The following is a 27,420-nucleotide window of genomic DNA, read 5'->3' as shown; positions in this document are numbered from 1 at the left end:
GCTCCACACAATAATGGTGGTAAGTCTGTCATTCACAAATGAATCTCCCTCTTCAAAGGGAGGCGCCAAGCTGACCAAATGGCCTAGTAGGCTTTTTTGTGGAGGCTCAGCTGCACGTGCAAGGATCCTCAGCCCAGAAGATGCCCAAAGGAAGAGCGGTGGCTTCAGCAAAACGCACTGGGGCCGCCCCCAACAGAACTTCCCGACTTGGCCTCATGGTCTTGTAGGCCGCAGCCTAAATTTTGTGGGCACCCATCCACTGGACGCGAGCTCCAGTGGAGCTGACCACCCAGGGGCGGATACCCAAATGGGATACAGTGGTCTCAGCAACCCTAAGTTTCCAACGAGTAAGCCGCGGCCTAAATTTACGGCCGGATCGGCCGTGTGAGGCGCATACTCGTAGATGTTAAACCATCCGCTCCCCCAGCCCAACAACCACTGCAGGGAGCCCAGAGGACATCTCTGCCCTAGTCACCAACCCCCAGAATGGCAGAGAACCCTGCCCAACACCCTGTCGCGCACCAGGAAAGCCCGGTAATCAGCAACTCCCATCAGCCCCCCTTAAGAGCATGTGAGAACAGCCAGCTCATAACCTCACCCAGGGTGGGGGGGCCAAAAGACACACAGTGACCACTGAAATTTTAGAGGGGCTGGGGGGGGGAACCGGGGGGGTCCAACCATCCCAGGGAGGGGCCCTCGCCCACCCCAAAACCCTCCAGGGGAAGAGGGGGGACAGCTACTTACCACACCAGAAATGAGGGGCTCTACTCTGAACAGGACACTGCTCCATTGTAACGTGGGTGCTGTTAGCCAGGAGGAAACGGTGTTACTTAGGCCAAAGTCAGTTCGTATGCTTCCTCGCGAGATGTTTAATTCGCAGGCCAACCCCCGTCCAGTGGGGCTATGTCATGGCCGACCTAGCATAGAGCTGCACGTGCTGGCTGGCCAGACTGGGGGGACCCTAAGGATCTAGATTATCGAACCTGATTGTAGAGCACGGGAACAAAATAATAAAAAGGAGGAAAAATATCCATTTAAATTGGAAAAATTGTCAGGACTAGAGAGATTCCAGCAAGGAACTAGGATCTTACTCCTGACTAGGCAGAAACAAAACTCAGTGCCTATGGCTGAGAATGGGTGTATACCCACTGGGACTGCCCATAGGTGTAGTCAAGTTCTTTCCGTCAATGAACAAAAGAGAAAGCAGATTTTAATTTTTTGAGCTGCAGTGTGTATGAACCCTAAGGATGCAACTCCCTACTGTGGGAATGAGGTCATCATAGCCCATTGCGGGAAAATATGGATGCACCATTGACAGCAGAAAGCTCTGACAGTGTAGCAATGGAGGGCACAGCTTGACAGGTATGTCTACCTGCCATAATCAAAATATGTGGTGCATATTCGTATAATTGCATAAAGCTCCTGGGGCCCTAAAAAAAAAAAAAAAAAAAAAAAAAAAAGTGTTAATGCAGCCCACTCATTATAAATGGGCTGCCCATGCACACCATCACATCAATAACTGTGCCTGACGTTTTTTTTTTCCCCGGATTCAGCACATCACAACACACTAGTAGTGCATTCAACTTGTGATGTGGAGTGCTGCACCATAGGTCCATTGCCTTCGTTTGTTGCAGTGCCACTAATTTTGAATAATATCCCAACATAGTAACGTGTGTGTGCTGTGGTAAAGCATGTTAGCAGGTGTAAAAGATGTAAAGCCTGCCTAAGGGCTCATTCAAATTCTGTGTTGTTTGAACAGCTGCCTTGCTCCTTCTACACAGCGCCCAAAACGCAAATCTCAACAACCATTTTTTTTTTTTTAAACCTTTTTGACTGTCATGACATGCACTACACGTCGCTGGCTGTCTAGTAGAGGGACAGCCATGACCATTGGCAGTCAAATAGTTAAACTTGTAATATTAAACATATATATATATATATATATATATTATTTTTTTTGTATTTTGGGTACAATAGATTTAAGTGCCCTGACTATCATCTGTGATCATATGCACATACTTGCTCTCCAGGTGAAATACATTTTTTGTCTTGACCGGTACTTATCAAGACTTTTTTATCTGTTTGGATCCCTGAGTGATTTATACATGCTGTAAATAGGTGAGGGTTCCATTAACTGAAGCCCTTCCATCCCAATAATTTACAATTCACAACATAAAGAATTTAATACGATGTACTTTATTGAGCCATTAAATACACAAGACAAAACATATGACCCTGGACATTGGATAAAGGAGGGGAAAATACTATTGGAAAAGGACAGATAAAACTTTGACAATCAACCGTTAGGATCTGATTTCAGGACTCAGGACTGAATTACAGGAAAGTACAAAACTAAATATCAGCCTGCGAATATATGCAATTTGTTTGAAAAAAGGAGAAAAAAAAAAAAAAAAACACGTAAAAATTAGCAGTTGATGTACAAACTGATTTTTCAGGAAATCTGCATGATACAAATGTTTGTCCAGGTTTAACCCTGTAAGCTCCCTCCAGTGTATATGGTGGTGTTGGCTGAAAACTCTCCTCTTAGATTAGAGGGGCGATTTAATATGGGGATGATGTGCAAGACGGAAAGCAGGCAGCAGAAATCTGGATGGCAGCAGAGAACAGGGTGGGCTTCTGTCATCTTTGGAATGGCATTTTTCTAGCGGCTGTATCCAAATTCATCCGCATCATCCGCTCGGAAATCACCATAGCGCCAGAGGTTCAGCTTAAAGAAAAAAAAAGAAAATGATATACACACACACAGTGGATATAAAAGGTCTACACACCCCTGTAAAATGCAAGGTTTTTGAGATGTAAAAATCAGACCAAGATAAATCACTTTACAATTTTTCCATCCTTAGGCCACTTTCACACAGGCCAAATCTGTTTTTCTGAGCAGGGGATTTGTCCACTGATCCCCTACTGAGTGGAGCAGGCAGACGACAGGTCCATGTGTGCTCTGCTTATGCAGAGCAGACACAGCATGCTCTATTCTATGCGTAGTCAGATATAAAAGGACAGGCCTCCAATCTGATCAGATGAAGGGGAACAGATCCCCTCCCATTTGCCTTTGCTGGATCGGATTGGAGGCAGGTGGGCTTTTGATGATTTAATCAGGTCCATCTAAAAAACGGACAGGCAGATCCGATCAGAGTGCTTGTGTGAAAGGGGCCTAAGTGTGACCAATTAAAGGGGTTGTAACCCCTAAAATGAAAAACCCATATATGCTTTCTATTATGCCTACTGCTTAGTGAGTGTTGTCTGTAATTTCTTTTATTGAGCAGGTTTCTGAAAAAATGCCTACTCATTCTGACAGTTCCCTGACTTCCTGTTTCAAACTGACCACATTAACATGATGGCAGATCCCTCCTGGGAGGGTCAGTTTGCGTCCCTGCTAGGAGCTATAGAGGGGGAGAACCTACGCTGGGCATTCTCAATATGCTATAGTCTGTGTAGTGCCACGCTCCCTCCCTGCTCATAGACAGCGGAGACTCACTGCCTGCACGGCAAATGTTCTTCTCCTCTGTGCCTGATCTCTCAGCCCCATATCCCATATTCTCTGCCCCCCCCCCCCCCCCCAATGGATAAGGATCAGTAAAGAAAGAGTTGTAAAGTGTATAAAGTTTAATTATACTGTGTGCAGGAAGAAATTGAAGCCGTTATTACAGATTAGGGAGGCCTGCAGACAGGCCAGACTCTAAGCTGGAGTGAGTGTAATTTGGGTACTGTGTGAGCTGTAGGAGTTGAAGAAAGAGCTGGATTGCAGAGGGCTACAGATTTAACATAATCCCATATATGTTGGGGCACAGTATGAGGTGGAAATCATCTGCAGAACAGGAGAGAGGAGCTGGCCAGCAAGAGGGGGAGGAGAGCTCTGTGGAATACAGATATGAGACTGCTATGCAGACAGACAGGGAATTTACTGAGTGTGACATCAGACCCTGCCTGCCCACTTACTAGTGGGACACGCCCACTCTAGAGGGAGAGAGAACCCGAGGACCGTGCAGTCACATGATCACGGGATAAAACTTCATAAAAAAGGTACAGAACACTTATCTTTCACACAGCTACATTTAAATATGGTTTGTACGTGTAATTTCCTACATTAAAATGTACTGTGGCTGTACTTTTACATGTTTTAAAAAAAATATATAAAGAGGGAAAAAATAAAAGTTTTATAATTATGAGAATGCATAGAGTAAAATTATCACACCCTTAAACCGGTTGTAAAGTTTATTTTATCAAAAAGAGGGCATACTTACCTGCTCTGTGCAATGATATTGTGCTAAGCGGCCCCGAACTGCCTTTTCTGAGGTCTCCCGCCGGCGCTCTTGGCTCTTCCTCTTCTATGTGTGCCATCATGGGAAGCCGATTCCCATGAAAGCGCATGTGCAGGGTCGATCTCAAGCTAAGCTGTGTGCATCCATTGACACACATAGCACAGCTTGGCCCCCACCCCCTGCTCACAGGTTTTGGGAGCTAAATGAGCTCTCTGTCCTGTGAATGCAGGTAGAGAGAAGAAAGCTGCTACAGGGGGCACAGCGTTGGAATGAGGACCTAGGAAAGTATTTAGGAGGTGAGAGGGTGAAGTTGGTACTGTAACATTTTTTTATTTTACCTTATTGCTTGGCACGCATCAAGGTAAAAAAATGTCTAGCCTTTACAAGCACTTTAACCTAATATTTTGTTAAAGCATCCTTTGATTTTTTTATGGCAATTTTCAATTGGATTCAGGTCTGGGCCATTCCAAAAGTTTGATCTTCTGGTGAATCCATTCTTCTAGCCTGGGAGGCTGCCAAGAGGCTTATAGCAAAAAAAAAAAAAAAAAAAAAAAAAAAAAAAGGTGAAGCAGGGCCGAAGCTCCTTTGGCCCTACTTCTCCTCTGGTTCACAGGAGTGCATCTAGTTCTGCACTCCTGTGACCCAGATTCAGCCAAGAGCAGGTAAAATTCAGCTGTCAGCCAATGTCAGTCAGTCCGTCCAGGATCTGGAAGGATCCAGACGTTAAAGTGTGCACTACTGTGAAACTAAGCCAGCCACTCCCACACCCTCCACAGTCCGCACTCCAGCGAGCAGTCACCATCTCTCTGATCAAAAAAAAAAATGAGAAATGAGAGATCAGTGGTCTTTGTAGAGGAGTACGTAGGTTGTTTTTTTTTTACATTCCTGCACGTCTCTTTAAAAGGGAGCTGCAAGAATTTCTGGTTGTACGGCACATGTGACAACAATCTCCCGTGATCTTTATATGTCTGGGCTGTGGGGTAGGGTGGCAAGACGGAAGCCTTTTCTTATTAAGAAAAACATCCAAGCTTGGCTATATTTTGCAAAAACCTACATCAAGTCTGCTAAGAGCATGTGGGAAAATGTGTTATGGTCCAATAAGACCAAAAGTTAACTTTCTGACCATAATTTCCACCAAACCCACAATGAAGCACAGTGGGGGCAGCATTATTGCTTTGGGGCTGTTTTTCTTCAGGTGAAACTGAGGCTTTAGTCAAGGTGGACTGACTTATGAAGAATGAATTAACCAGCAGAAGATCAGAGTTTTGCCAGAGCCTGGACCTGAATTCAATTGAAAATGTGTGGGGTGAGTTGACGAGAGTTGTGCACAGATGTCCTTACAATCTAACAGATTTGGAGTGCTTTGCCATGCTGATAGACTCCTACCCCAATAGACTGAATGCAGTCATAAAACCAAAAGGTGCTTGTACAAAGTATTCATTTAAGTGTGTGCACATTTATTACACATAAAAAAAAATTATATATAATATATATTATATATATATACACACAGCTCACAAAATTAAAGGAACACTGGGATATTGATCTGGTCAGTTAAAATAGAGTCCCAGCTGTTTTTGTTTTTAATAAAAGTCAGCAGCAACAAAAAGTGTAGCTGCTGACTTAATAAACACAAACACTCACCTGTCCCATGGTCCAGCGATGTGGCTGCTTGAAGCCTCGCTCCTTTCCGTGGTGCCGGCATCGGGAGAATTTAAAGCGGGAGTTCCCCTTTTGGGTGGAACTCCGCTTTAAATAGCAGAGGGTGTTAATCAGTTTCAGTTGCTTTGGTGTTAATGAAATTAACAACAGGTGCACTAGATGGTCAAAACCCAAAACAGGAACGGTTTTACAGGTGGAGGCCACTGAATTTTTTTTTCCCCCCTAATCATTTTTTCTGTGAAAAGCGCAGGGTGGCAGTGGCGGACCTGCTAATTCTGATGTTCATTGGCAAATGCCAATCAAGCGACACGGTGTCGGGCAGTTCGCACAGGGCCCACAATAGGATGTCAGGCCACCTTAATGAAGTTGGTTTCTGATTGTTTGGTCAGAAACATTCACACCAATTGGAGGTCATTTTGCAGGGCTCTGGCAGTGCTCATCCTGTTGCTTTGTGCACAAAGGAACATATACTAGTCCTGCTGATTGGTTAATGACCTTCTATGGCCCTGTCCAGCTCTCCTAGAGTAACTGCCTGTCTCCTGGAATATACATGCTCTTGAGACTGTGCTGGGAGACACAGTAAATCTTCTGGCAATGGCACATATTCATGTGCCATCCTGGAGGAGTTGGACTGCCTGTGCAATCTCTATAGGGTGTAGGTATCGTCTCATGCTATCGGTAGTGACACTGACCCTAGCCAAATACAAAACTAGTGAAAAACAGTCCACCTGTAAAACCATTCCTGTTTTAGGGGTTGTCTAGTTGTTGCCCATCTATTGCACCTGTTAATTTCATTAACCCTAAAGCAGCTGAAACTGATTAACAACCCCCTCTTCTATTTAACTAACCAGATTAATATCCCAGGAGTTTAATTGACTTGATGCTTTACTATGATTAAAAGGGTTCCTTTAGTTTTTTAAACTGTGTGTGTGTGTGTGTGTATATACACACACACACACTGGGTAAAATAAGTATTGAACACTTCTAAAGTAGTTCAAGAAGTAACACTTCTTTAAGTATTGAACATTTCTAAAGGTGCTATTGACATTAAATTTTCCCCACATTGATAATCCATACATACAAAGAAACCCAAATAAATAGGTTCAGAAACTAAGTTATGGCACTGGTCCCATGCAGGTCTCTTGCAGATCGGTCAGTGTATCTGTGTGCTGTACATCCCATATAATCTGAGAGGAAGTGAGAACAAACCACAGCGATCCACTGTATCATGGTAGTTGATTGAAAACTACAAGCCGACAGTAACCAAGGCTGCCAGACCTTGTAGTTTCTCATTCGCAGAACACTGTAAATGAGTGACGTGGTCGGGTGGGCGGAGCCCCGTTCGGCCACGTTTTAATTTAAATTGTAACAGCTAGTGGGGGAGAGCAATGGCATACCAACATTGGGGGGGGGGGGGTGGTGGTGGTGGATGTCAATCTGCCCCGAGTGGCACACATTAAATGGGGTGCCAGGCAACTGGCGCTGCCTGCTTGAACTCTCAGGGGTCCAGGGACAAAGAACTTGAGGCTGCAGACCTGTGGCCAACATCTTTTTTGAGCCTGGCCAGGCCCCAGCGCGCACTAGTGATGAATCATCATAGGAAGAAAGAGGCCCGACCCGGGTACAAGCAGCCAGGACTCAGAAGGTTTACAGGTCCTGTGTAAAAAGCAACACGTAATGACGTTAAATGCGTGTGCCGAGCGCCACTGGGCCTGCAAACCTTTTGAGTCCTGGCTTCTTCTAGTTCTATCCAGATAGGGCAAAGGCTGCCCCCTTCCTCGTGGCCTCAACAAACCGTGCGCGCTGCGCGGAACTGGACCAGATGACACACCACCAGCCACCCACAACAGGATCAGGGTGCCAGCAAGCCACCCACGGTGACCCACCCACAGCAGGGCCAGGGTGCTAGCCAGCCAGCCACCCACCCACGGTGACCAACCCACAGCAGGGCCAGGGTGCCAGCCAGCCACCCACCCGCGGTGACCAACCCACAGCAGGGCCAGGGTGCCAGCCAGCCACCCACCCACGGTGACCAACCCACAGCTGGGACAGGGTGCCAGCCAGCCACCCACAGCAGGGACAGGGTGCCAGCCAGCCACCCACAGCAGGGACAGGGTGCCAGCCAGCCACCCACAGCAGGGACAGGGTGCCAGCCACTCTCCCCCCCAAAATCAGGGCCAGGGTGCTAACCAGCCACCGACAGTGGGGCCAGGGTGCCAGCCCCCCCACAGTGACCCACCCACAGCAGGGCCAAGGTGCCAGCCACCCACTCACACCAGGCCAGGGTGCCAGCCAGCCACGGAAACCCACACACAGCAGGGCCAGGGTGCCAGCCAGCCACGGAAACCCACACACAGCAGGGCCAGGGTGCCATGCCAGCCACGGAAACCCACACACAGCAGGGCCAGGGTGCCATGCCAGTCAATAACCCACCCACAGCAGGAAGCCAGGCCAGCCACCCACCCACCCACAGCAGGGTGCACCGTCCGTGCCACCCACCCACAGCAGGGTGCACCGTCCGTGCCACCCACCCACAGCAGGGTGCACCGTCCGTGCCACCCACCCACAGCAGGGTGCACCGTCCGTGCCACCCACCCACAGCAGGGTGCACCGTCCGTGCCAGCCACCCACAGCAGGGTGCACCATCCGTGCCAGCCACCCACAGCAGGGTGCACCGTCCGTGCCAGCCACCCACAGCAGGGTGCACCGTCCGTGCCAGCCACCCACAGCAGGGAGCACTGTCCATGCCAGCCACCCACAGCAGGGAGCTAGGCCAGCCAGCCACCCACAGCAGGGTGCACCGCCCCACACCAGGGAGTCAGCCACAACCACAGTACCCATAGTTAGGAGGAACGCCAAGATTTCTACTTTGTGAGAGCTTGGGGCAGGGGTCAAAGTCATGGCACAAGGAGGGGGGCCACTGAAGACCAGAGTGAATGAAGGTGTTCACTGTACACTCTGTTAGAAAGATGTTACAACCTGAATATAGGTGTAACATGTTACAAAAGGTGAACTTATCCTTTAAAGTAGAGATCAACCCATTATCTGCAACACTGATATATGGGGGGCCAATATGCACTTTCCCCAATATATCAGAATCGGCCTTTTGTTTTACCGATATTGCCAATATTTTTGTGACGTCATTCCGTATGTTTCACGCACATGTTCTGCCTTCTAACATCGCCTCCCATGCCTGGGCTGCCCGTACATGATGCCATTTCACCGCCCGCACTGCACTTAAGACCGCCTCCCACAGCCTCTTGTTACAGCCAGCTGTAGTCCGGTCACGCTGCCAGCCATCCATCCTCCCACAGGCCCTGGCCTCAGCCACCCACCACAACAGGGTGCCAGCCCGGCGAGCAAGCAAGTAGCCACCCAGATGACACCAAGCCATCCAATGGGGAATCAACAAAGGCCGAGTGATGCTTGTGCAACTTAGAGACAGTGGAGCAAACTTGCCTAAAGGAATGAGGCTCACCTATACGTCAGACCTCTGTGTCATCATGGCACACAACACCCTCCAACTTTCAAATGATGGTCTGTCAAGCCAAAGAGTTTTGATTGATATACGTTTTGAGAAGCAAGAAGAGATTAATCATGTTGTGTTTGCAAGTCTCTTGAATCCTCGAAACAAGAACCATGCTCTCTCTTCTGATGATGTATTGGCTAAGGCGAAACAATGGCTGACAGAAGATATGGAGGTGCAGGAGGTTCGTGCTGAAAAGAAAATTCCAGAACACTACTTTTATGAAGAGCAGCATGCTGAAAAAACAGACAAATGTCCTAAAACAAGTCAATGAACAGAAGAGAATCTGCTTCATCGTCGTCAAATTGATAAAGACATTTTCTGTGTTTTATTGGGGCCTCATGCGGAGGATTCAAATTCTTCTGAATCTGCAACGATGAGCCTTGATGATGAACTTCATCTCTATTTGAAAGAAGCCATAATTGACAGAATAAGTCATCCTCTTCAGTGGTGGAGAGAAGATGAGGCACGCTACAAAAGACTTGCTTCCCATGCTAGAAGATATACCTCTCTCTCTCTGCTCCTCTGTCCTCCACTCCTGAGCATGTTTTGACCAAAACAGAAGACCTTTAACAGGTGACCATGGACATGCTGAAATGTTATGCTTTCTGCATTATAATATTTTCCTACTTAACTGGGAGTATTGAAAAGAGTAGTGTCCACTCCACTCCAAACCATTGTCTAGCTGTTGTCTACCTTTTTTCTAGCAGTTTTGCACTGACTGTTGTAGTTGCAGTGAGTGCCCTACTGCTAAGAGTCCAATCCAATGTGTAGCTGTTGCCTAGCTTTTTTCTAGCAGTTTTACATTGACTGCTGTAGTTGCAGTGAGTGCCCCACTGCAGAGGTAGTCCACTGACTCCAATCCAATCCACTGTCTAGCTGTTGCCTAGCAGTTTTGCACTGACTGCTGTAGTTGCAATGAGTGCCCTACTGCAGAGGTAGTCCGCTGAGTGAATCCAATCCACTGCCTAGCTGTTGCCTAGCGTTTTTTCTAGCAGTTTTGCACTGACTGCTGTATTTGCAGTGAGTGCCCTACTGCAGAGGTAGTCCGCTGAGTGACTCCAATCCACTGCCTAGCTGTTGCCTAGCTTGTTTTTCTAGCAGTTTTGCACTGACTGATGAAGTTGAGGTGAGTGCTCTACTGCAGAGGTAGTCTGCTGAATGACTCCAATCCACTGTCTAGCTGTTGCCTAGCTTTTTTTCTAGCAGTTTTGCACTGACTGCTGTATTTGCAGTTAGTGCCCTACTGCAGAGGTAGTCCGCTGAGTGACTCCAATCCACTGTCTAGCTGTTGCCTAGCTTTTTTCTAGCAGTTTTGCACTGACTGCTGTAGTTGCAAGGGAGTGCCCTACTGCAGAAGTATTCCACAGACTCCAATCTAATCCAGTCTGTCTAGCTGTTGGCTTGATTTTTTTCTAGCAGTATTGCACTGATTGCAGTAGATGCAGTGAGTGCCATACTGCAGACAGAGGTAGTCCTCCACTGACTCCAGTCCAATCCACTGTGACATATGTAGCTGTTGCCTTGCTCTTTTTCTAGCAGTTTTTCAGTGACTGCACTGCATTAGTTGCAGTCAGTGCCTCACTGCAGAGGTAGTCCTCCTTCACTGGCTTCAGTCCATCCAATCCACTGTGTATGTGTGGTCACAGTGTATATTGTGTAGCTGTTGCCTAGCTTTTTTTCTAGCAGTTTTGCACTGACTGCACTGCATTAGTTGCAGTCAGTGCCTGACTGCAGAGGTGGTCCTCTTCCACTGACTCCAGTCCATTCAATCCACTGTGTATGTGTATTTTGAGTAGCTGCTGTTGTTGCCTAGCTTTTTTTCTAGCTGTTTTGCACTGACTGCACCTCAGTAACATATTGCAGTGTGTGAGTCCACTACTGCAGCACTTTATTATGCATTAATGCACAATCAGATGATGTGAAATGCAAAGAAAATGATTGAAGTTTCATATCAGTTTTTATGCAGTTAAGGTGTGAAGAACGAGCACTTAATGTTAAAAATATTAATAAAGATTAACATGTTTATTAAGAGATTTGTCGAATATTGTGTTTTTTTGGGAAATTTTTACATGTGTGAAAATATCGGCCAATACCGATATGCGATTGGCAAAATATCGGTAACGAAAAAACGACATCGGTCGATTCACTACTTTAAAGTGAAACACCCCAACTACCACGATTTTCTGACGATGGGCAGTCAAACAGCCCACAGCATTTGGCACATGCAGTGTTTAAAGAGATCTCTCAAAATAAAGCTATGTATATAGCAATACATATCCACTATCCGGCCTGACATTTTCACACCGTTGGCCCACTGTGCTGTGACACTTTCCCTGCAAATGTCCTTTTTGGTTCTGCCAAAAATCAGATACAGAGCTTGATTACAAATAAGGCCCTTAAATGGAGAATGGCCTTCTGAACAAGTGCCATTTTCTCTTGGCAGGCTTGTAAGTGAATATGCCACCCATTGAATTTGAAAGCATTGTATGGTCTTTGCTCACCCAAAGCACTGACCCATGGACAACACTGTTGGCCTTTTGGCAATGTACTTGTGGAAATTTAAATGCAAATACTACTATTCATAGGAATAATGGGCTTCTGGGAAAGTGGTATTTTCCCATATAATAAAGAAATTAACCTGATTATCAAATAAAAATAGGCCCGACTTGATCAATAGTTTGCTTGTGTCAAACTCTCCAAGACCTTTTGAGGTAGCTAAAACAGGAAAGTTACAATATTTTAGGACATGGCCATCTGATAGCACATGTCAAAGGTTATCCTATACTTTGTTTATCTATAATGTGACATCCCATACTTGGCAATCTATTTCAAATTAGTTATGCTGACAAAGCTGTTTAGTACCTGTAAACACTGTTGACCAATCCTGTATGTGCTTTCTACACTGTATAAATACCTCTGTCAGACACCATATTTTGGGCCTTCTCCCCTGGAGAAGGTCCCCAACATGTGTAGGTTTCAATAAACATCTTTCTGTTCACTGTAAGACACCCTCACAGCAAGAAAAGGGGTCTTGACTAAATTCCATAACACACTTTCAGTCGGAAATGCCTATTTCCAAACATTTCTAAGAAGCATTGCTGGAAGTCATTGTAATTGTACTTCATACTGCAGTTAAGTTAGTAGTTTTACAAAATCTGACCAGAACTATAAGCCCTGACAGGAAAAAACAACATTCAGCACTGTAGGTACATCTAACATTATATAACAATAAAATGTGTTTGTCTGTAGCAACTACCACAATATATCTACTTACCCTGGCAGCTTTTGCAGATTCCTGAGCGCTCAAATACTCTGCAATCTGTTTAGAAAAAAAAAGAATATAGCATTACATACATTAACATCTAATACAAAAAGAGAAAACTAAATTTAAGTATACTGAAATGTCATAATTACAACAATAAAACTAAGGCTTTGTCACTCTTTGTGCATCACAGTCACTAAGTTTAACTCCTAGAGGAGATTAACAACAAACTGCTGTGATTCCAGAAATCTGAACATCTATTGTGAAGAGGTTATCGTGTCAGGGAGAATGCTTGTGAGGCTCAGTGGAACGTAAAAGCCAACACATCCCCTGATTGCAGAGCTGTAACGAAGCCCAACAAAGCTCCTGATTACACAAGCTTGTAGAGGAGTCAGTTTAGGTCTGCCAACAAAGACAGCCAAGAGGGTAGTATGATCACAAAAGCCAAGCATATTAACCCGTTTTCTATAATAAAAATAGGCAGAGAAGAAGAGGAGAATAGGTCGTTTTCTCAAAGCAGTTTTCTTGAAATATTCGAAAGGAAAATATGATACACTTAAGATCGTTAACTTGCAACTAGAAGCATTCAGGCGCAATCATGCCGCAGATTAAATGTTTTTAATGTAGGCGAAATATTCAAAGAGCTGCAACTAAAGGAGTTGCAATTTACTCGCTTTTTGTAAAATAAAATGTTCCTTCTGGACAGGCAGGAAAAATCCTCCAGATGATGCTGAATCAACAGATATATGTATTTTAGTTGCAATAAGGACAGTGAGTTGTCGACTTAATCATGACACACTCCATCATGTCCATAAGATTGGAAGGACAGCTTCCAGTTCTTGGATGCTATGAATTTTCACAGTATTGATTTACATTAGCTGGGCACTGGGGCTTATAGTAGTCAATATCGTCAGCTGAATATCAATTAAAATTACTCCTGTAAATAAGTCAGTTAATGAGGTATTGAGTTGTGCAAGGGGAGGGCTGTGGCAGCCACAGTTTGTCAGCTGGAGTTTTTTTGTCCTGATGTGGCCGCAAGATACGTTTTCTATTCAATTACAGGTAATTTGGACACTACCAGCTGACACAGTAAACCTCATTATTTGTATGTCCTCTGCAATGACATTATCCAAAATGTATAATATTCTATGGATTTATGCACCAGAAATACTAGGTATCACATCATGATGACCAAAATGTGTTCCATGGTTGATTAATCCTTTTACTCACTTTTAACATTGATCTAGCTAGTTCAACAGGCCTCACACATTGCTTAACAATTTTTACTGAAAAAATTGCTAAAATTACTTATGGAATTCAATAAAGGGCACGGACCGTGAAAAAGTAGTCACACAGGTGGTGTGAAATTGTCCCCCACAAAGGTTTTCAGCTAGAAAAGTAGTCCATCAACAGATAACTACCAGACCTTTCTTTTTTCGCATGCATGTACTTATTGCCAGGAAAACAATGAATATATATCAAAACCATGCTAAAAGTGTCCATGACACTTAGAGGAGACACCGACTGACTTACACTCCGGATCCTTAGGTGAAAATAAAGGAAAGAAGGCATAAGAAAGAACGCATGCAGTCATCACATCTAAGAATTGGCCCCATATCTAACGAGGTGAGAGGAGAGGAGGGAGCCCACCATCCTATCCATCCCACGTTTGGAGAGCCACGAGGAGATCCCTATTAGCCTGGAGGCTATTTAGGCGTTATTGGTCTTGATGCTATAAGGCATACAAGACCCACCTCATCTGGTAAGTGACCCACCCTTATCTTACCACGGTGGAAAAGGAACCAGAGCTGCACTATTGTCACAAAGTGAACAGAAAATTTCCACGTTGAGCACCTGCACTTTTTTTGCGTTGGATAAGCATCATTTGCACAAGAGATTCACTTTTGAACTTTATCACTACAGTCACATGTTATGGACTTGATCATAAAAGCCACAAGCACTTTATATCTCACAATTATTTATTCTCATTTACTTTGAATTTCACCATTGTATGGAATATTAGTGTATTATTTATTAATATTTTTATCAAGGTATTAGATGTTGTATATGGTACACATTAACTATGAATTTTATAATAAAACACCACCACTTTATCACAAGACAAATATTTATTTTTTATATATAAATGTTTGTATTAAGGTGTAGCAAGCGCTATAGGTAGCCTCACTAGTAGGCTATTTTTACCATTATCTACCCATTTTTTTCTTTAGCAGCTGCTAAAACATATATATTTTAATTTTATATAAAATACCAGGCGCTGGGAAGATACTTTGGTATATTTTTTCTTCATGCTTAAAGTGTTGTCTTAAATGTGGTGATTATCAAGAACCCCTCTGTGTCAAAAATATGGAACATGGTCTCTGCAGAATTGGGCCTGCTGCCAGTCACTCTGTACGATTTACACTGCGTCGGTTCTTCAGCCACAATAAATCTTTATTAGAAATCATTTACCTTTGTAATTTTACTTGTAATTGATATGGGGAGAAAATGTATCAATATAGAACATGCAACAGAATGTCAAAAGATGTCTGCCTTATTTAAAGTGTTTTAAACTAACTGTAAAAGTTGTAAGAAAGAAAAAAAGGCCTGTTCTCGGTCAGGTTATGTCCTCAAGACATTCCAAATTTTGCTACTGATCCAATAGCAGCAGGATGAGATAAAGGCAGGTTTTCTACCTTTGCATTAATACCACAGAGTATTGGATACAGACTAGTAAGAGGACTCGTGGTCATCCAAGAATTCCATGTTCACTTACCACTTTCTGGAACTGCTTTTCTTTGCGAACCTCCACCATGACCAGGCCTTCTTTCACCAACCCTAGGCCCACATCATCCTTGGAATCAGCAAACTGCAGAGTTACATGTGAACAACTGGCTCCAGCAAATTCCACATTTAAAAGACACTGAGTGTTCTGAATGTCACGGACCACATTATCCACCACATCTGCACGAGCATCTTCCTGAAAGAACCAAGCAAGATTCATCAAATTAACATTTATAATTTAGTGTCTGATTAGGCTTATGAGCTTAAATTTTGTACTCACATCTTGCGGCACTTGGATGAAGGCAAAGGAGTATTCTATAGCCTGAGCAGGAAGCGTACGAACATTGAAGGATGCAGGGAGAGGACCCAGGCGAGTGGAAGATACAACTTCTCTCTAAAATTACATGAAAACAAAAGGTTTATAAACATGGGTGTAATTTTAGTTTACAACTGCACACAACATAGCTCTCTCAGCAACATTACAGCAGAAGCTGAGCTCACATCAATTTACAATCACCATATTCAATGCATTTAGGAACACAGAAGAGCCTTACAAGAATGTATTCTCTCACAGATTTTATGACGAAGGGATTAATGTTGGCAATCAGAGGCTGAGGGCTGTTGCCAGCAGCTGGGAGATGAAACGATGTCAAGAACAAAAATACATGTTAGCTGTGGGGCAGGCTAGGGGCCGGAGCAGTATCCACGATGCAAGTTCATAGCAGCCTTGCTGAGCTGCCTGCGGCCAGCGACTGTCCACACTAAGTAAGGGTTATGAAACTATTTACTAGAGTAAATCAGAGCAAAATTAAAACAGTGTGTATGTCTCTATGTTAAGAAGCAATGCAATTACTGGAAGATGTAAAAGTAGGCTACAAAAAACAAGCAAGCATGTTTGATCAGGATAAATAGTCAGAAGTGTAAAACTACAGTCCAGTGCAATTCTGCACTGCAGATTTACAGCTGGCCCAGTTACGAACAACATGCAACAAATGTACCACCTAGGCGGCCAAGCATCATTATGCTTATATCTAGATACATCATGTCTTATAGGATGAGGTTACTGGGAAGTGGATATGAGGGTTTGGCATTAAATACATTAACCAGTAAGCACTTTTCTTGTAAAGACCAACCCCTATGTATTGCTATAGCAAACAAAGTACATGGTATAGTACTTGACAAAATAATTGATTCATAGACCATGGATTGTATGTCACCACCATCAGATGACTGGCAAAAGCTTTGCTGGATCTACCCTCTAGTGTATCTATATAATCCCACCCACTCCTCAAAGGCTCCAGATATTTAATAGTGTCCTTAAGTTATGGACTCTTTCTTTTCTTGGGGAAAAATTTTCTATTTCACACTTATATCAAAATCTGACTGCATATTGCCTTTATGGCTCAATAGTTGTTTCTGGATTCATTACCCTCAAGTACACCTTGAGGAATAGGATCCTGAATTCAGCGCTCGCATTGGCAAGATTGGTACAAGATAGGTATAATTTTTCCCCTTTTCAAATCTTTAGTAAAATCTCAACTAGAATATGTAGTTCAGATTTGGGTAACGGTTCACAAAGCATATTGGGGAACTGGAGAAAAAGCAAAGAAGGATATGTAAACTGATTTGAGGCATGGAGGAGCTCAGCTATGCAGGAAAGATTTATCTGAACTGAACTTAATCTCTCCTGAGAAGAGCCGCTTATTAGGGGAATATGATCACCATGTAAAAAATACATAAATGTGAGCTCAATTTATGCAGTTTGGTATAATTTTAGTTTGTTCATATTAAATCATTGAGCTTTTTTCTGTTGGGGATATCGCGTGTGATGAGGATTCGAGGACCATATGACATAGAAAACTAGAGGAGATATATGTGATAAAGATTTGCGATCTGGTAAGGGTATTAGGACAGGTGGGATTGAACAAGGACACGTCACCGTGTGTTGAGTGACACATTATCACATATATAAGTGAGCACAATGATAGTGGATTTAATATTTAGGATTTAAAATTACTACACTCTATAGTTTTTCTTTTTTTGGAACATGTGATAATGGACAATTTATAGAAAGAGTCAAGACAGATGCGATTTGGAGAATAAGCTTTATTGGGCCCCCTTTCTTTTAATGGGTCACCAAATTTGGCAAGAGTTAACACACAAGAAAATAAGCTTACACGGAACCTGTTGGACTATTTTATAGACCTTTTCATATTTAGCGCTGGATAGTTTCATAGTTACATAGTTAGTAAGGTTGAAAAAAGACATCAGTCCATCCAGTTCAACCTATGATGCGTGTGCGTGCCTGCTTTTAACCGTACACCCCTGCACGCTGTGGTCTCCAAGTAGTTAGGAAGAATCTGTTTAATATTCGCCAGAAGGGAGCAGTGTTTCTGTCTTACTTTTGTGGGAGCTAATTGTTTGATATTTAGATATACAAGATATAATATAACTAGGCTTGTGACGGTATCAGATTTTCATGCTGCGATTAATTGATAAAGGTTTTGCCACGGTATACGGTATTATCACGGTATTCTATTATTAAATTTAAATTATTAAATTTCCACCTCACTTCAATTTCATTGCTGAATTTAGGGGCTTTGGTTCACTTATGCACATTATTATATAGTCAGTCAGTACAGACTCTGTGAACCAGGCCTAAAATAGGTCATCAAGCAGTGTCTGGCCTAACTGGTGATAACTGGTTCTGGCGCTCGGCTCCGATCCGATGGCCTGGTCATTAAGAGGGCAAATCCTTGTGGTCAAGAAGTGGTTAAACCTGAAGGAGGTGTTGTTTATAAATTACTTTACTATTGCTTTAGGCCTGGTTCACATGTATGCGGGTTGGCGGCCCACATTTGCACAGGCATAGCAGCCCATTGATGTGAATGGGCTTGAGCTGCTATGCCTGCGTTTTCAGCTGAAAAAAGGTGCATGCAGAATTTAAAAAAAATGCAGTGGCCATGAAATCCATCCTTCTTTTGCACCATGCGACTTAACTGCCTTTGCTGCACACGCAAACTGTTTTTAAATGCCATGCCCACGTATACAAAAAATGCAGAAAGCGTGCCAGAGCAGGAACTGCAGGTTAGTCGCATGGTGCAAAAGCAGGATGGATTTCAAGGCCACTGAATTTTAAAAAAATGCTGCATGCACCTTTTTTCTGCGGAAAATGAGGGCATAGCAGCCCGTTCAAATCAATGGGCTGCTATGCCTGTGCAAATGTGGGCCGCCAACCCGCATACATGTGAACCGCCAACCCGCATACATGTGAACCACCAACCCGCATACATGTGAACTGCCAACCCGCATACATGTGAACCGCCAACCCGCATACATGTGAACCACCAACCCGCATACATGTGAACCACCAACCCGCATACATGTGAACCAGGCCTAAAGCAATAGTAAAGTCATTAATAGATAAAAACACCGGTCCTCCTGCAGGTTTAACCACTTCTGGATCGCAAGGATTTGCCCCTTTAAAGACCAGGCCATCGGATCAGAGCGCCAGGACCAGTCATCACCAGGTAGGCCAGACACTGCTTGATGGCTATATAATAATGTAATGTGGGCTGCTATGCCTGTGTGTGTATATATATATATATATATATATATATATATATATATATATATAATTAGAGCTGCACGATTCTGGCCAAAATGAGAATCACGATTTTTTAGCTTGGAATAAAGATCACGATTCTCTCACAATTCTCTGTGTAACAAAAAAAAAAATTGGGATAACTTTACTGTTACGTTTTTTTTTTAATTCATTAAAGTCTATTAATTGCGTTTGAAAGACTGCTGCGCAAATACAGTGTGACATAAAATATTACAACAATCGCCATTTTTTTCTGTAGGGTCTCTGCTAAAAAAATATATAAAATGTTTGGGGTTCTAAGTACTTTTCTAGCAAAAAAAAAACTGATTTTAACTTGCAAGCAACAAATGTCAGAGAAAGATCCAGTCTTTAAGAGGTTAAACTTCCTTTCTCCCTGGCAGAGGGAAGGAAAAGATACAAATGTAATCATTTTTGTTTATAGTTACTGGCATTAGCTGTGTGAGTGAATGAGTCATCCAGCTCACTGAAATGTATCAATTCACAAGTCAGACCCAGGAGCAGAGGAACTCGGTATTTTAAAAATGCCACAATAACAATACCGTGGCTATGCAATACCGCGATATATCGAATTACCGAAAACCGGCATATGTCTAAATATAACAAACTCAAATCAACCTGGAGTGTCTCAAAAAAAATAAATATATATACTAAACACAGAAACAAGGTACCACTAGAGAGACATACCTTGCAGATGTGCCCCAAAAATGCTCTTGCCCAGAACTAAATAGGTCCATGAATAGAACATAAGAGGGACTGCATTTGCCCAATATACAGTGCTCAGCATAAATTAGTACACCCCTTTTGAAAAGTAAGATTTTAATCAATATCATAATGAACACAAGAACAATTTCCAAAATTTTGACAAAACTAAGTTTTATAGAACATTTGTTTAGCTCCATTACATGAAAGTAATGTTAATAATATAACTTGGATAACAAAATATTCAGTTTTTCTAAAATTACTTGATGCAGAAATGAATACACCCCACAAAAAATACTCCATCTAGTAGTTTGTATGACATCCATGATTTGTTAGGACAGCGCCAAGTTTTCTAGGCATGGAACGAATAAGTTAGCGACATATTGCAAAATCTATCTTTTTCCATTCATCAAGAACAAATTATTTTATAGCCTGGATGCTGGGTGGAAAGTGATGCTCAACTCGACTCTTCAGAATTCCCCATAGGTGTCCTGGATTGGCTGCAGATCAGGAGACATACTTGGCCAATTAATCACTTTTACCCTGTTCTTCAGAAATGCAACAGTTGCCTTAGATGTGTGTTTTGGATCAGTGGCATGTTGTAAAAGTGCACGGAGTGATGGGAGCATCTTCTCTTCCAATATAAAGCAGTACATGTGTGAATTCATGATACCATCAATGAAATGCAGCTCCCCGACATGAGCAGCACTGATGTAGCCCCACAGGAGGACACTGCCACCACCATGTTTCATTGTAGGCATCATGCATTTTTCTTTGTACTCCTCACCTTTGCGACACCATACAGTTTTAAAGCCATCAGTTTAAAATAATTTATCTTCGTTTCATCACTCCAGAGTACCGAGTCCCAGTAGTCGTCTTCTTTTATAGCATGACCCAGGAAAAATCTAGGCGGGCTTTTTTTTGCATGAGCTTTAGAAGCTTCCTTCGTGGAAGACACCTATGCATGCCATTCCTCTGCAGTGTACGCCGTATTGTACGCCGTTTTGTGTCATGGGAAGCAATCACCCCAGTTTGGTTTTCTACTACTTTAGCTAACTACAGTGAACTTGCATGGCGATTTCCTTAACCCTTCTCATCGGACGACGCTCCTGTTGAGGTGTTAACTCCTGTGGACAGCCTGGACGTCTCTGTGAGATGGTTGTAGTTCCATCTTTGTTACAATTTTGTATCACTTTTGCTACAGTATTCTGACTGATAAGTAAAGCTTTGCTGATCTTCTTGTAGTCTTCACCTTTCTTGTGTAAAAAAATTATTTTCTTTCTCAGGCCTTTTGACATTTCTCTTGCATGTGGTGTCATTGCTGACAGCATGAAATGGAAGGAATTTTCTTTGTTAAGTAACGCCCTTTTATAATCAACTGTCTGGACACCTGCCTAATGAATAACTGGACTCACCCATAGTTGGATTCTTGTTAAATATGATTTTGTGGTCTACAATTTAGCTTTGCTCCTAGGACTTTTATTGGGGTGTATTCATTTTTACAATATAAATTTGTTGTGAAAAATACTGTGTGGTGGCGAATGAATAAATCTTGGTTGCAATCAATGGACCGCATTTGCGGGAGTATTTTATAGTATTGTGTCCTATAGAAAATCTTGAATCTGAAAGGAAAGATTTTCTGGCAAATCTGTTGGGGTGTACTCATTTATGTTGAGCACTGTATATTTGTTTGTACCCAATATGGCACCCTCATATGTTGGCTCCACCCCCACACCCAGTGCCATTCTGTGTCTTGGCAGCAAGGGTATGTCACTGAGCATGTACAGTTCAACGTTGCCATGCAGGTTCAGTGGTGGCAGGGAGGCACCAAAAGCCATGGCTCCACCAATACTCTGAGGCAGCGCAGCCGCCGCAAGTGGGCAGAAACAAAGTCACTCGCCAAACAGTGAGCAGAAGTAAGGCTGCCCACCACCATAACTGACCAACTTCCACCCTCTCTATCTGGCATTGCATCCGGCCCTAAATAGGAAGGTGGGTGTGGTCACTAGTGTCGCCCAAAAAGTACAATACCATCCTATCCTTAAAAACAGAAAAGAACAAAAACATAAGAAAATGACCAAAACAAAACTAAGAAACAGAAAATTAAAAAAAAAAAAAAAGGCTAGGGGCAGGGTGGACACAGTAGTCAAGGGAAATCCACAGGAAGGATATGTTTGTCCCACATTGTGTGAATGTTGATCTGCAAGAGTGTCAAGTGGAAATGAGCAATATGGAGGCTACCATGAGGCCCAGAATCCACAAGTAAAAGCAAATTACGAGATGCCTGATTGACCTGAGAGTCTGTCAGCTGGACCTCGGAGAAGACCTCTTTTTCTGGGTAAGGAAAATGCCAGGACTGTGTCCAAGATCATCCCCAAATACTCCACGATGAGAGGCTAGAGGGCAGACCTGCTGAGGTTGAGTACCCATCTAAAAGTTTGCTGAACTGGATTGTCCTTAATATTTTGAAAAATAGGAAAGCGGCTTAGGAATCTTTCAGCAGACAGCTGTCCAGATACCCCATGACAATCATGACCTGAGATGTTATTAGAGCCAGGAGTGAAGCCTCCTGGTGTAGAGGAGAGTGATTGAAAGTGTTGTTCTCCTACAGAGCCTAGAAAGTGGTATGTGAGAAATATTGGAATATGAAGATCATCTTGGATGTCAACTGATGCCAGAAATTTCCCTAACTGTAGAGGGGGAAAAAAAAAACAAGGTTTTTGGTCCAAAATAGGGTGAATGTTTCCAAACAACTTCAGAACTGTAAATAGGTTTGAGTAAAACCATTTAAACCTTTCCCTCTGCTGGAATTGGGATTACCACTCCTGTCTGAATTGGTCTCCCGGAAGCCCACAAGTCCGGCTTTCTTTGAGGTGAAACTGGTAGATTGGAGGTTAGAAACCAAGGAGAGGGCAGGGATAGAAATTATAATTTGTAGCCCCCCAGAAATGTCCATTTGGAAACAGAGGTCCAGGATGTCGATCATCCCTAATGGCACGAATGGCAACAGACATCCCCAACTCTGGAAAATGAGGGCAATTCATTTTAACGAGGGTTTCTGGATGGGCTTGGAGGATTTTTGGGGTCCAAGACTTGCAATGAATGGCCAAAGCAAAGGTTCACTTAATGCTCAGGAATTTCTTTTTAAAAATGGGCTCTGCGTCGAATGGCTAAAGAATGATGTTATGCTAAACAATACCATTTATAATTGCCAGGATATTATAATGTAGCTTAGTAAAGAATGGTATAAATCATGAGGGATGTGTCCCATGTTTCCATTGCTAACTGGTGATTACAACCCTGGATTTTACTTATAAATATAGACAGTATAATAACTGGCAACACAAAGAATAGCAGCTTGAAAAAGATGAGCAGTTACAAATCATCTATTAGATGTTTCTCTGCTACATTAAATACATAAAATGTAATAGCATACATAATTGTTAGGCTCACAAGCTGCTCTGGCTGGTATTGGTAAAGTTCATATTTCTCAATGCTGGTAATTGTTTTGTTTGTTTGCTAACATACCAGATTTGCTCTAATAGGAGGCACAGCCCCACTTCACACTGCGGCAGAAAAAAGAAAAGATTCAATCTGAGGGAATATATTAAATTGATCGCTTTTTATGAGTCCCAAGGGATCATGCAGGAAATTTATTTATGTAATATATATTATACAGAGACCTGAGAGATTTAGATCTCCTTCCAAGCTTAGAAAGGCACAAGAGAAGAGCCGGCTTTCTAATCCTTTCTGCAGGTTAATGCTTTTAAATACAACATTAACAGTTATTCAGCTGGGGTCATCGGCAGTTAATGCTGGGTCATGAACTAATACTTAAAAATGGTTTTAATATGTCAATGTTTACAAGTGTCACAGAAAAGATATGCATTATCACAACTTCTGATTAAAGGTTTAGTAAAGCTGTAATATGTTTAAAGAATAAGTGTGTGAAGATCTAGGTATATATGAAGAATTTAAGTGGATTTCCACCCAAAGTTGAAACTTCCGCGTGTAATTTTTTTGGGGGGCTTGGGCGCGAGTAACTAGTCTTGGCAGGTACCTGCTCCCACATCTGCTCGGATTGCCTAGGCAGGTCAAGCGGAAGTTTTCCTCTCCCCCCTCCCTCCCTGTAATCTGACTGCCTGGCCATTCAGGATGCGCAGCAGAACTCACACATGCACAGTGCGCAACCGGCTGTGAAGCCGAAAGCTGCCACAGCCGGGTGCCCACACTAATTATGCCGGCGGAGGAGAGGGAGAGGAGCGAGACTTCGGGCAGCCGCATCGCTGGATCGTGGGACAGGTGTGTGGGTTTATTAAAGGTCAGCAGCTACACTTTTTGTAGCTGCTGACTTTTGAGAAACACAAAAATAGCTGGAACTCCGCTTTAAGATAAAACCGCTAAACCCTACTCGAGCTAAGCCAAAAGGGATATACAGTATATCTACATCTTACATCAAAATATATTGAAATACAGGATGGTAACAGAAATTTAGTCATATCCACACAAAGATATTAAAATATTTCCAACCTCCATTGGGATCACAATTTAACCAAGTATCTATTGCAGGTCCTTGAATCAACCTATAAATTCGTAGAAAACAATTACATTCTACCTCTACATGGTACCTGTAATTTAAATTCAGGAGTAGCACAGGAGCAACACTTGCAGAAAACACTTGCCAACCCAATAACAGTAAGTACCTGAATAAGGACCTTGACACCCAACTGACCTAACAGCTGTCACTATTAGAAAACCCAATCAGAGAAATGAATGTCATACAGACATCACCAGAGAAAATGTAGACAGTGGGTAGCTGCATAAAGGCTGCAGGAGATCATCAGCACTTACACTGAGCAAAATTATAAACGCAACACTTCCTGTTTTGCCCCCATTTTTCATTAGCTCAACTCATAGATCTAAGACTCTATGTACACAAAAGGCCTATTTCTCTCAAAGATTGTTCACAAATCTGTCTAAGGGCTCTTTCACACTGTCCGTCCATCAGACGGACTCAGTTTATCTCAGCAGGGGATTGATCCGCCGATCCCCCGATGAGCAGGAGAATGACAGCTGTTCTCCGCACTGTGTGCGGAGACACAGCTGTCAGAGCCCCATACATCTCTAGGGGGGAATGGGATGGGAACGGACCGTCGGACATGTCTCCGCTGACATCCGATGCCCCATAGGGATGCATGGGGGGACCGTTCAGATCCACCAAAAAAACTGACAGGCAGGTCTGAATGGTCCGCCTGTGTGAAAGGGGCCTAAATCGAAATGTTAGTGAGCACTTCTCCTTTGCCAAGATAATACATCCACCTCACAAGTGTGGCATATCAAGATGCTAATTAGAGCACATGATTATTGCACAGGTGTGCCTTAGGCTGGCCACAATAAAAGGCCACTCTAAAATGTGCAGTTTTACTGTATTGGGGGGGTCAGAAAACCAGTCAGTATCTGGTGTTGATCAGGTTGATTGTGGCATGTGGAATGTTGGTCAATAGCTGTACCAAGTTGCTGGATATTGGCAGGACCTGTAACACGCTGTCGTATATGCCGATCCAGAGCATCCCAAACATGCTCAGGTGGGGCATATCAAGATGTTGATTAGACAGCATGATTATTGCACAGGTCCTCTTCAATAACTGTACAAAGTTGCTGGATATTGGCAGGACCTGTAACACGCTGTCGTATATGCCGATCCAGAGCATCCCAAACATGCTCAGGTGCGACATATCAAGATGTTGATTAGACAGCATGATTATTGCACAGGTGTGCCTTAGGCTGGCCACAAAAGGCCACTCGAAAATGTGCAATTTTATCATACAGCACAATGCCACAGATGTTGCAAGCTTTAAAGGGAGCGTGCAATAGGCATGCTGACTGCAGGAATGTCCACCAGAGCTGCTGCCTGTGGATTGAATGTTCATTTCTCTACCATAAGCTGTCTCCAAAGGTGTTTCAGAGAATTTGACAGTACATCCAACCAGCCTCACAACCACAGACCGCGTGTAACTACACCAGCCCAGGACCTCCACATCCAGCATCTTCACCTCTAAGATCGTCTGAGACCAGCCACCTGGACAGCTGTTGCAACAATCGGCATGCATAATCAAAGAATTTCTGCACAAACTGTCAGAAACTGTCTCTGGGAAGCTCATCTGCATGCTCATCGTCCTCATCGGGGTCTCGACCTAACAGCAGTTCGTCGTCGTAACGGACTTGAGTGAGCAAATGCTCACATTCAATGGCGTCTGGCACTTTGGGGAGGTGTTCTGTTCACAGATGAATCCCGGCCTTTACTGTACAGGGCAGATGGCAGACAGCATGTATGGGGTTGTGTGGGTGAGCGGTTTGCTGATGTCAACATTGTGGATCAAGTGGCCCATGGTGGCGGTGGGGTTATGGGCAATGAACACAAGTGCATTTTATTGATGGCATTTTGAATGCACAGAGATACCGTGATGAGATCCTGAGGCCCATTGTTGTGCCATTCATCCACGAACATTACCTCATGTTGCAGCATGATAATGCACGGCCCCATGTTGCAAGGATCTGTACACAATTCCTTGAATCTAAAAACATCCCAGTCCTTGCATGCCCAGCATACTAACCGGACATGTCACCCATTGAGCATGTTTGGGATGCTCTGGATCAGAATATATGACAGCGTCTTCCAGGTCCTGTCAAAATCCAGCAACTTCGCACAGCCATTGAAGAGGAGTGGACCAACATTCCACAGGCCACAATCAACAACCTGATCAACTCTATGGGAAGGAGATGTGTTGCACTGCTGCATGAGGCAAATGCTAGTCACACCAGATACTCACTGGTTTTCTGTGTGAGAAACCCATGTGCAAACCAAGTTACTGGCATAAATCATGCTTGCTTCTTCCCTTTTTATTAATTTACTATTGGTATGTAGAGTATATAGCGCTGTCAATTTATGTAGTACATTACACCTATATATTGTAGATTAAGTCCCTGCTCTTAAGGAGCTTACAATCCAAGGCAGGCATGTCCAACCTGCAGCCCCGGGAACCACAGGCAATGCGGCCCGCCGGCCACGGAACTCTAGACAAGGGCCGGGCTGGGCCGGGGGGCAGGGTGGCAATTGTCCCCCGTGCCACCCTAATTTATATTCAAAATGGCCGGTGGCCGCCCACTGACGTTTTTTTATTTTTTTTATTTAGAGGAAGTCAGTGCAGAGGCACAGCCGCGGAGGCCGACTATTGCATTCTGGGAGTTGTAGTCCATGCGTGCTCAAGCTCCCAGTAGGTGGAGAACTTACAGCAGAGCAGCTAGCAAATTACAACTCCTGGATCTTGGAGGCAGGCAGAGGAAGAGCACGCCAGGGAGTCGGGATGCATGTGACTGGCTCGGGCTCCTGCACTGGCTGCAACTGTACTTGACCCCAGGTACAGGAGCATCAATCCCCCCCAGGACTGGAGGAGGCCGTGCAAGTACCTGGAACTGAGCTGGCAGCTGCCATCGCTGATGTTAGAGACCCTGACATCCCCAGCTGACCCCTATATGATCATCCCATCTATCTCCACCCCCCCATTTACCCTGACCC

At 43.6% G+C, this 27,420-nt stretch overlaps 1 protein-coding gene across 1 annotated transcript in view; it reads right to left on the bottom strand.

Annotated features, from left to right (window-relative positions):
- Nucleotides 1-2,397: 2,397 nt before the first annotated feature.
- Nucleotides 2,398-27,420, bottom strand: part of SND1 (staphylococcal nuclease and tudor domain containing 1) — a 967,943-nt gene continuing 942,920 nt past the window's right edge. The window contains exons 21-24 of the mRNA XM_082257077.1: nt 15,801-15,914; nt 15,513-15,716; nt 12,749-12,793; nt 2,398-2,728 (exon numbers count right to left, since the gene is read on the bottom strand). Of these exons, the coding sequence (XP_082113203.1) occupies nt 2,663-2,728; nt 12,749-12,793; nt 15,513-15,716; nt 15,801-15,914 (429 nt within the window). The 3' untranslated portion in view covers nt 2,398-2,662. The remainder of the gene's footprint in view (nt 2,729-12,748; nt 12,794-15,512; nt 15,717-15,800; nt 15,915-27,420) is intronic.

The sequence above is a fragment of the Pelophylax lessonae genome (genome assembly GCF_965119305.1).
Source record: "Pelophylax lessonae genome assembly, chromosome: 4".
Lineage (NCBI taxonomy): Eukaryota > Metazoa > Chordata > Amphibia > Anura > Ranidae > Pelophylax > Pelophylax lessonae.
The sequence above is the reverse complement of the archived record's forward strand: the minus strand, read 5'-3'. Positions and strand labels throughout refer to the sequence as shown.